Source organism: Pinus tabuliformis, chromosome 7, assembly GCF_031772625.1.
Source record: "Pinus tabuliformis cultivar Carrire ecotype Pingquan chromosome 7, CPIR1, whole genome shotgun sequence".
Taxonomy (NCBI): Eukaryota; Viridiplantae; Streptophyta; class Pinopsida; order Pinales; family Pinaceae; genus Pinus; species Pinus tabuliformis.
Genome location: NC_142293.1, coordinates 820189839 through 820201145, shown reverse-complemented (window position 1 = coordinate 820201145; position 11307 = coordinate 820189839). Strand labels below are relative to the sequence as shown.

General features: G+C 35.2%; 1 protein-coding gene across 1 annotated transcript; it reads left to right on the top strand.

Moving 5' to 3' along the window:
• The first annotated feature begins 568 nt into the window (after nt 1-568).
• Nucleotides 569-1387, top strand: LOC149250124 (uncharacterized). Its single transcript, XM_089456394.1, has one exon. It carries the CDS (start codon nt 824-826, stop codon nt 1169-1171), a length of 348 nt encoding a protein of 115 aa, XP_089312520.1. The 5' UTR covers nt 569-823; the 3' UTR covers nt 1172-1387.
• The last annotated feature ends 9920 nt before the right edge of the window (nt 1388-11307 follow it).

Here is an 11307-nt window from a genome sequence, read left to right as displayed (position 1 = left end):
CTCTTTCATCAAATCCACACTTTAAAAGAATCTTTTCCTTCCCTATATAATAGAAATGTTATATGTCATTGATGGCTGGGCTCAAAATTTGAATGAAGTTGTGATAAGACATATGGAACCCAAGATAAGGATTGTGGGGTGTCCCATGTTTTCAAATTCAATTGAATGAGGTATATGTTTGTGGAAAAGTAGGATCAAAGTCCTAGGGGTCCCATGCCTCCTAATTCAATACTAAAAGAGTTACATGTATGTGGACCAGTGCTTGTATTTCATAACCAAGTGTGTCTCTTTTATATATGAAAATAAAGAAAAAGTGAGAAGCATCATTTATTTTATATTTTATAGTCATTTCTTTCACTTTGCAATTGTAATCAGCTGTACACAGGCAGGGAGAAAAAGTAAAAGTTAACCAAACATGAAAAACTTTAACTTTCTACTTTAATTTGATATTGAGAGGGCCTGGCCAATAAGATTAATTGTACAAAAAAAAACTTTAACTTTGTATTTTAATTTGATATTGACAACTTTAACCAAACAGTTCTTAAGCAGCTAGATGATCCTGAGAAATAAATACACACTAAATGCATGGTTTTTATTAGGGTTTGCATGATACTAAATGCATGGTTTTTATTAGGGTTTGCATGACAATAATCCATCAGACCTGCAACTGAATTGGGTTATACAGTTGTCATTTGAAAAGCTTAAGCAGCTAGATGATCCTGAGACATAAATACACAGTCACAGCTCAACATGGAGCAGTGTTGCAGTATAATTATTAGGAGGCTGTTTTAATTCTGATCGTCTCGTTATTATTCATAACATCATGTCGTACCTCAACCCTGCACAGCAACAGCAGCAGCAACAACAGCAAGCTGCATTGATTTATCAAAATGCAGTTGCCAGTAATGGGTCTTTTGGGCCTGTGTTTGCAGTTTTGTTTGTGATAACGATAGTGGGGGTGATTGCCTGTGTGTTGGGCAGGATCTGTGCGGGGCGTTTGTCCAGTGCAAACAGCGAGTATGACTGCGTCGGCTGGATGGAACGAAGATGCGCATCGTGCCTTGATGGGGATTGGGAAGTAGAAGCTATTCCCCTGGAAGAATTGAGATCCCCCCTAATGGAGATACCCCGTCATGGAGATGAAGGTCAGGCCCCTCCAGCTGCTTCTTGATTTCTTGTTACTCTCTGGTAGTTCCCCCTCGGCACTTCTTTAAGGTTCAGCTCCTGATCAACGGCCGTTTTTTTTTCCTTTCCCTTTCTGTGTGGTTCTTGGAGATCCACCATAGCTATGTCCATGAAATGTCCACAAAATATGTGACAGAGTTGAACTTGTTTTTGCGACAGAATTGAACTTGTGATATCTTAATAGCAAAAATTATTTTAAGAATGAGAATTCAAGGATGGCGATTTTAATATTTTTTCATTAGCTATTTCTTTCAATTTTTCTTTTCCTACTGGAAATCAGTAATAATTATGTCCACTAAATGTCTACCAGGTACTAATTATGTCCACTAAATGTCTAGTGTGAAACAAAATTCAACCCATAACATCTCAATAAGATACTCATCACCTTACAATATGAAAATAGCATTCTTGATGCATGACCAAGTTATTTAATGCTGTCACTCTCAAACACTAATTAATTTGAAACAGATGTGTTGAAACGTACACTGAATGTTTACAATGATTTAAGATACAGTAAATATTCGATGATGGATGCTATCATCTTAGCATGATATTTAGTAGAATGGTATACATATGTACATGTATATTTTGTGAGTATTTAGTTTTAATTTAAAATACTTAGATATTTTTATTATATTAAAAATTTGTATTTAATTAGTTTTAAAATGGTAATTTGTATTAATATTATAGATTAACTAAAATTATTTATAATTAAGTTAAAGTATTTTAGTTTTAGTAGTTTGGTAAATAATTTGTTTGCTTAGTTAAGAGGATTAAGTCTTCTCACACATGTTGTAATTGGTTATTTTGTAACATTTATAAAGTCGTTATATTTGATATAATAGAGGCAACTAATTTGTAAGAATCATTTATTCTCTTTTCAATGTTAACATCCCTTCTTTGGCATTGTCTTTTGGCTTGTTTTTTATTGAAGGACTACTAATGGTTAGGTCAGCTCATTATTAATTTGAATAATAAAAATATTGAGTTGTAAAAGGGGAAAAGCAGGGAAGCTGTGGTCTCATAGTCTAGTGGACCTTAAAATTTCATCCATTCATTCATTTTCCAATTTTATATATAATAAAAATTTTAATTAAAATTAAAGATTTTTTTCAAATAGATAATTAAACAAAATTTATACAAACTATATGCATCTTCACTTTAAAATTTAAGTAGAATGGTTATCGCATATCAAACATAAATTATATATTTTCCTACAATCAACGAGTGAAACATTCAGCGAGTTGGACTATCGCTACACATTAAATATCAATTGTCTTTGGACTAGTCTATAACAATTAAATAACAATTATATATTTACAAGTAATTGAAATTTGAAAATAAAAACATAAATCTATTTATTGGTTAAATATTTTTGTAAGTATTTCTTAATTAAGTTTTTTTTTCCTATTAAACTGATAAAAATATAAAAATTCTTTTTGTGGTGGTTTTTAGAAAAATTAGATTAATGGTCAAATTTAATGTCTTTTGTTTTGTATACTAACTAAATACATACAAAAAGGTCTATTGAACAAGACTTTATTATGCAATACATTATGACATAGTAGGAACATAATTATATGCTTATCTAGATGTACTCATAAATTATAAGTGAGGCAGAAAAACTGTAAGTTAAATGAAACCATCAAGAGGACATGGAAATATCAATAGTGGCTAGAATGACTGGATTGACTAGAGGTGCAAGATTTAATTTGTTGCAGAGTTTCTCCTTAATGCAAGCTAGTTAGCAATCTAAGTTGTCTAGTCGTGCAGTAATAACCCTGGCATGTTCCTTTCGGATTTCATCCAATTACTATCCAATCTTCCTTTTGATAGCATTTCTCTCCAAGAGTACCCTATCCAGTAAAGATCTCACCTACAAATACAAGTTGACATTGTGGAGATATTGATTTTGTCTTCCGCACATGTGCCTAGGATATAGAACCCAGTCTGCCATCTCAGCAAGAACTTCTAAATCAGATTGACCATCTCTCTTTTGAGTTATGCCAACGTTAGCATCATGAAGTTCCTCTCGTTTATCTAAGGGAGTCTGAAAGCGATAAATACAAGCATAAGAGATAACTTTTACTCTAGCTCACAAACTACTGTGACATCCACGAATACATGCTACATGGCACGATGAAGAACGCAGCAAAAATGGAAAGGCAAGGAGTCACAAAAAATAGAGCGAGTTAGTGAGAACAAATAGGACACCGTTGAAAAAAGACCAGAAGGTCGAGCAGGCCCAGCCTCGAAATTGACAAGTAAAGCTCTAGAAGCATAACTAAAATTGAGACCAATCAAAGTCTCCTACCATGACAAAAAAAGATTTGCGAGGATAAGAAAAAGATATATAATTGCCTCTAGAAACAAGAAGAACTTGAGCCAGCTAGAAATACTTAGAATATAATAACAACAAAAAAAGGATAAAACTAGACAGGAATCCAGAATAGATGAAAAATAACTAGTGAATGAATACCAACACTTTCTAGTAGGTTAACCCTCGATTGAATCAGGACAAGAAGATTCAGTCAAATAAGCCATACCCTAGAGTTTTGCCACCTAGTACTAGCAGAGGTGATATCAATTGTGTCTATGCATTGCTCCACCTACCAGATGCTAGACACCACATGAATCTTCTCCCCTCTCCAAGAGATTAGAATTGATGTTGAATGTAAAGCCTCCCAAAGAGAAAGAACAATGAAAAATGAGATGTTCAAGCCATCGCCTACCACATTCAAGACATCTCGTGACTCGTGATTAGAATTGATACTACATGCAAAGCCTTGCAGGAAGAAGGAGTTATGGAAATTGGGATGTCCTAGCCAAAAGAGCTTGGACCATACCCTTCAAAGCCTCTAGAAAGTGCCTAGAGAGTATGATATTTTGTGACAAAAGCACTAAGATTATAGAATCTTTTTAGCAACCTAATAGAGTGCTTAATGAAACTTGTTATCCCCAAACCACCAAAATAGAACCACGAAGTAGGAAACATTGAATACCAAAGAGATTGTACATCACTCATTCTAATTTCATTGTATTTCCACCTCGAAGTAGGAAACATTGAATACCAAAGAGATTGTACATCACTCATTCTAATTTCATTGTATTTCCACCTCGTGTCATAAATTTCTTTGTTGTATCCAATCATTACTAAGGGTGCATCAGTGTTAAACACAATTGCTTGCTAGGGAGGGTGACATCCATCCCTCCCTAACTTACTCCCTGAGAAGACAGTGGTTGGCCACTCTCCCTCCCTCCTCTTTGTGTTCTTTCACCCCAACGAGGTGTCTTTTATTAAGTATTTTATTAAAAATAATTTCATTTTTATAACAATTATATAACTAATATTTTTATATTTTTATCATTTAAACGAAAATTTTTATGTTAACAATTTTAGTTAAAATTATTTCTATTTGTATATTTATCATAATATTTTTTTTATTTTTATTTTAAAATTAATTATGATAATATTTATGTTAAAAATATAAATTCATCCAAAATATTTGTAAAGTTTTTTTGTGAATTGAAGCATTTATTTTACTTCATAAAACATGGTTACAAAGATTTTCATACAACTCTCCTTGGAATGCATTTCTCTTTGTTGCATAACCAAAGCTCAAATCAAAATCAGAAGCACTCAGTTAATCCCCAATACAAAGCCCCAATACCAAAATAATCCACAAAGTTGAGCGCTCAAACCATCATAAGGAGCATGATGTTGCACTCCAAGTATAGGACCCAACCACATAAGAAGCATAGTTTACCCAATTAAACTTGAAGCCATGCTTGCTGATACTAACAAGGAGCACCCAATGTGTCAAAATTCACATATAGAAACATCATACATTATAGTACCTAAAACATAAATGACCGGCTAATACATGAGTTTTCCAAGGATGGAACCAACAATGGCTTGCTAATTTTTGTAGCATCGGATAGGTATTCTAGTCTCGAATTGTGTCTAAGAGGCTAAGGAACATGAGATATTCAAAACCCAAAAAATTGTTTCAAGAGATAAGTTTGTGAAACACCTTAATTAAATTAATTAGACATCATTTAAATTTTTCTTAAGTCTAACTTACGAAAATTGGTTAATTAATGGGAATTAATTAAGGAGCGTAGAGAATGCTCTAGAAAATCACATGGATTGAGTTTGAGATGATCTTAGTTGTTGATAAGGATTTAATCATGGTCGTTGAAGCTCCTACGAGAGATTATAAGAGCAAGTCAATGGGATGGAGATAGACACAAGAAGAAGAGCAAATTATCAAGACAATGTGAATTTCCCAGTGCACAATGATTCATTGAGGGAAGAATTTGAGCCAATGGAGGAGAATCAGAGATTGAGGGAGCATCAACAAAGAGATCCAGAGATTTTCCAATGTCTATATAGTGCTAGTTTGGCAAGAGAGAGGAGGTTGAATATTTCTGTAGAGAAAGCTACATAACTAGTGCAAGTGAGCCAGATTCCAACGTGAAGTGTCAAAAAGGAGGTTGATTCAATTGTTGAAGGCTGGAAAATTATCTGGAAGGTAGAGTGACTTCATTCCAGAGGCATATGAAGGTAGGATGCCTCATCTGGAGCCCGCTAGCACGTTGAAGAGCGAGTTGTTAGTGTGAGACTTTGAGTAGGAGAGAGGGAGGTTGAATCATTGCAGAAGGGAGAAAGCTTCTCCAAATTATTTTTCCAATATATTTTCTTAAGGATTTCCAGTTGGCCATTTAGATTATTGTGCTCAGAATTTTATGCTTCATAATAATAAAATAAACCCTCGTCTACTGCACCGGGTTTCCCTTCGAGGTTTTTTCGGGGACAATTAATCCAAAATATTCATGTCTATTTTATTGTATGTGTGCATTATTTTCTCAGCTTCCAGTTCATTTTCCGCGGTGTAATTTATTTTCTGTCAAGATTGCAATTGTGATTTTATTGATATTTTTCCTAATAACAAGTAAACTGCATAACGGTTAGGACATAAATTTTGAGTTAATTGCAATCAAGGAATTTTCATGTGCAATCAGAGCATTGAAGATCAAATCATAGGCTCAAAAGCGAGAGGAGAAAAATTGTGTAACTTTAGAGGGAGATCTGGGCACAATTTATCCAGAGATTTGCAGGCTAGCCAAGAGTGCGAATTACAAAGGAAATAAGGTTTGATTTCCAGTTACAAGTGCAGTTGATTTTCAAGATAGAAGGTTCCAGTGAGCATATTAGTCAGTTCATTGAGCAAATCTGGGCGCAAAAGTTTTGCAACAAATATTTCAGCTACAAATCTATATAGGCACAAGAAAGATAAAATCACACTAAAGGGGAATTTCTAGAATTTCTTAGAGGGTTTCCAAAACCAATTTTCAGGAGGAAATCCATAATTTTCATAAGAAAAATACCATAGCACTTTTTCGAGTCAACTAATGTGAGCTTCAAGAGCAGCAGATCATGTGCCAAATTCCAGAGAAGGAATTCCGGAAGGTTGATTAAGTTGCCCAGTAGGAAGAATCAGCTAGAGTGAGAGCCATAGAAGGATTTCTCAGGGAAAATAGTAGCAGATATGTGAATTTCTTAGGGAATTGCAAGTAGTAGAAGAGAGGCCAAGCAGGGAAGAGAAGGATATTTCCAATTTTACTCTCTAGATATTTGAGTTTTCATACAGATAGCCACAATAGGTCTCATATATCAAAATAGACTTGATGAAGCCTCAAACTTTGGTGTTTAGAAGGCTAGGATGCAATTTCTTTTGGATGAGCATGGTTAAAGGAGTCATGGCAACAACCATAGTTGTACCAATAGACCCTATACACTTCCACGAGTATAAGAACGATATGGCCAAAGCGAAGAGGATGGTCTTGGATGGATTCTAAGATCATATAGTTCCACATATTGCATAGAAGGAAATAGCCTAGGACATGTGGGATGTTGTTGTGAAGTTATACTAGGATCCATCATAGAATCATAAGATGATTCTCAAGAAGATGATGATGAACACAAATATGCAGAAGGGTGAAGGCGTGACTCCCTACCTAACCAAAATTCAAAATTTCTGAGATGAGCTTGCAGATGCAGGAGAGAAACCAGAGGATAGTGAACTAGTGTGAATTTCCCTAAATGGGTATACCATACATTGAGCAACCTTTGTCCTGTGAATTACTGGACAAAATAAATTACCAAATTAGGAACACCTTTGTAGTGGCTTCAGATAGGAGGATCTAAGGCTTAGTCTTGTCTAGGGCACTACTAACAGTAGTAGAAAAAGGCCAAAGGTGGAGAAAGAGTAGGAGAATGTAGCCCTTGCGAGTAAGGGAAAGGTGAAGAAGAGTCCTAATAAGGGACAGAGCTCAAAGGGAGGAAAAAGTATGAATAAGGATATGTCGAAGATAAAATGCTTCAGATGTGATGAGTTTGATCATTACAACACCTAGTTTCCCAAGAAAAAGAAGAGAGAGTAGCATACCACAGATTCTGTAGAGATAGATAAGTTGACCTCCCAGTTGGAGGAGTTTGCATTGATAACGACTATGCCTCCAAATTGAGGAGGAGCGCGATGCTTCAGATTTGCAGTTTGGGCAAGGTCCAAGGAGGATATCATCATAAAAGTGTTTCCACATGGATAATCACCTTAGCTACAGGGACCCACAGTATTCAGTAGAAAGAGTACCAAGGTCTCAACAAGCGTAGTTAGATCTTGATGGATAGTTGCAGAACTAGTTGTAGTCGTGAACCAGAGGGGCACAGAGATGGTTGGGTGCATATAGTTACTTAGTAGACAAATCACAGTTAGTGTGATAACACCTTCCTCTCTAAGACGGAGAGAGTATGATATTTTGTGACAAAAGCACTAAGTTTATAGAATATTGTTGGCAACCTAATAGAGTGCGTAATGAAACTTGTTATCCCCAAACCACCAGAATAGAACCACGAAGTAGGAAACATTGAATACCAAAGAGATTGTACATCACTCATTCTAATTTCATTGTATTTCCACCTCGTGTCATAAATTTCTTTGTTGTATCCAATCATTACAAAGGGTGCATCAGTGTAAACACAATTGCTTGCTAGGGAGGGTGACATCCATCCCTCCCTAACTTATTTCCTAAGATGACAGTGGTTGGCCACTCTCCCTCCCTCCTCTTTGTGTTCTTTCACCCCAATGAGGTGTCTTTTATTAAGTATTTTATTAAAAATAATTTCATTTTTATAGCAATTACATAACTAATATTTCTATATTTTTATCATTTAAATGAAAAAATTTATGTTAACAATTTTAGTTAAAATTATTTTTATTTGTATATTTATCATAATAATTTTATTTTTATTTTTATTTTAAAAATAATTATGATAATATTTATGTTAAAAATATAAATTCGTCCAAAATATTTGTAAAGTTTTTTTTGTGAATTGAAGTTATATTACTTCATAAAACATGGTTACAAAGATTTTCATACATCTCTCCTTGGAATGCATTTCTCTTAGTTGCATAACCAAAGCTCAAATCAAAATCAGAAGCACTCAGTTAATCCCCAATACAAAGCCCCAATACCAAAATAATCCACAAAGTTGAGTGCTCAAACCATCATAAGGAGCATGATGTTGCACTCCAAGTACATGACCCAACCACATAAGAAGCATAGTTTACCCAATTAAACTCGAAGCCATGCTTCGCTGACACAAACAAGGAGCACCCAATGTGTCGTAATTCACATATAGAAACATCATACATTATAGTACCTAAAGCATAAATGATCGACTAATACATGAGTTTTCCATGGATGGAACAAACAATGGCCTGCTAATTTTTGTAGCATCGAATAGGTATTCTAGTCTCGATTTGTGTCTAAGAGGCTAAGGAACATGAGATATTCAAAACCCAAAAAAATGTTTTGAGAGATAAGTTTGTGAAACACCTTAATTAAATTAATTAGACATCATTCAAATTTTTCTTAAGTCTAACTTACGAAAATTGGTTAATTAATGGGAATTAATTAAGGAAGGTAGAGAATGCTCTAGAAAATCACATGGATTGAGTTTGAGATGATCTTAGTTGTTGATAAGGATTTAATCATGGTCGTTGAAGCTCCTACGAGAGATTATAAGAGCAAGTTGATGGGATGGAGATAGACACAAGAGGAAGAGCAAATTATCGAGACAATGTGAATTTCCCAGTGCACAATGATTCATTGAGGGAATAATTTGAGCCAATTGAGGAGAATCGGAGATTGAGGGAGCATCAAAAAAAAGATCCAGATATTTTCCAATGTCTATGTAGTGCTAGTTTGGCAAGAGAGAGGAGGTTGAATGCTTCAGTAAAGAAAGCTACATAACTAGTGCAAGTGAGCCAGATTCCAACGTGAAGTGTCAAAAAGGAGGTTGATTCAATTGTTGGAGGCTGGAAAATTATCTGGAAGGTAGAGTGACTTCATTCCAAAGGCATATGAAGGTAGGATGGCTCATCTAGAGCCCGCTAGTAGGTTGTAAGATTTTCCTAGACCAGGCATGTGAATTCTGCCAGAGCGAGTTGTTAGTGAGAGAGTTTGAGTAGGACAGAGGGAGGTTGAATCATTGCAGAAGGGAGAAAGCTTCTCCAAATTATTTTTCCAATATATTTTCTTAAGGATTTCTAGTTGGCCATTTAGATTATTGTTCTCAAAATTTTATGCTTCATAATAATAAAATAAACCCTCATCTACTACACTGGGTTTCCCTTCGAGGTTTTTTCGGGGACAATTAGTCCAAAATATTCATGTCTATTTTATTGTATGTGTGCATTATTTTCTCAGCTTCCAGTTCATTTTCCGCGGCGTAATTTATTTTGTGTCAAGATTGCAATTGTGAGTTTATCGATATTTTTCCTAATAACAAGTAAACTACATAATAGTTAGGACATAAATTTTGAGTTAATTGCAATCAAGGAATTTTCACGTGCAATCAGAGCATTGAAGGTCAGATCATAGGCTCAAAAGCGAGAGGAGAAAAATTGTGTAACTTTAGAGGGAGATCTGGGCACAATTTATCTAGATATTTGCAGGCTAGCCAAGAGTGCGAATTACAAAGGAAATAAGGTTTGATTTCCAGTTACAGGTGCAGGAAAAATTCAAATAGCCTTAGAAGCATAATTTTCAGGCAGTTGATTTTCTAGATAGAAGGTTCCAGTGAGCATATTAGTCAGTTCGTTGAGCAAATTTGGGTGCAAAAGTTTTTCAACAAATATTTCAGCTACAAATCTATATAGGCACAAGAAAGATAAAATCACACTAAAGGGGAATTTCTAGAATTTCTTAGAGGGTTTCCAAATCCAATTTTCAGGAGGAAATCCATCATTTTCATAAGAAAAATACCATAGCAGTTTTTCCAGTCAACTAGTGTGAGCTTCAAGAGCAGCAGCTCATGTGCCAAATTCTAGAGAAGGACTTCTAGAAGGTTGATTAAGTTGCCCAATAAGAAGAATCAGGTAGAGTGAGAGCCATAGAAGGATTTCTCAGGGAAAATAGTAGTAGATATGTGAATTTCTTGGGGAATTGCAAGTAGTAGAAGAGAGGCCAAGCAAGGAAGAGAATGATATTTCCAATTTTAGTCTCTAGATATTTGAGTTTTCATAGAGATAGCCACACTAGGTCTCATATATCAGGATAGACTTGACGAAGCCTCAAACTTTGGTGTCTAGAAGGATAGGATGCAATTTCTTTTGGATGAGCATGGTTAAAGGAGTTGTGGCAACAACCATAGTTGTACCAATAGACCCTATACACTTCCACGAGTATAAGAAGGATATGGCCGAAGCGAAGAGGATGGTATTGGATGGATTCTGAGATCATATATTTCCACATATTGCAGAGAAGGAAACAACCTAGGACATCTGGGATGTCGTTGTGAAGTTATACCAGGATCCATCAAAGAATCATAAGATGATTCTCAAGAAGACGATGATGAACACAAATATGTAGAAGGGTGAAGGCGTGACTCCCTACCTAACCAAAATTCAGAATTTCTGAGATGAGCTTGCAGATGCAGGAGAGAAACCAAAGGATAGTGAACTAGTGTGAATTTTTCTAAATGGGTATACCATACATTGAGCAACCTTTGTCCTGTGAATTACTGGACAAGATAAATTGCCAGATTAGGAACAC

Coding starts and splice junctions, on each gene's coding strand:
- LOC149250124 (XM_089456394.1), top strand. CDS start 824: ATGTCGTACCTCAACCCTGCACAGCAACAGCAGCAGCAACAACAGCAA.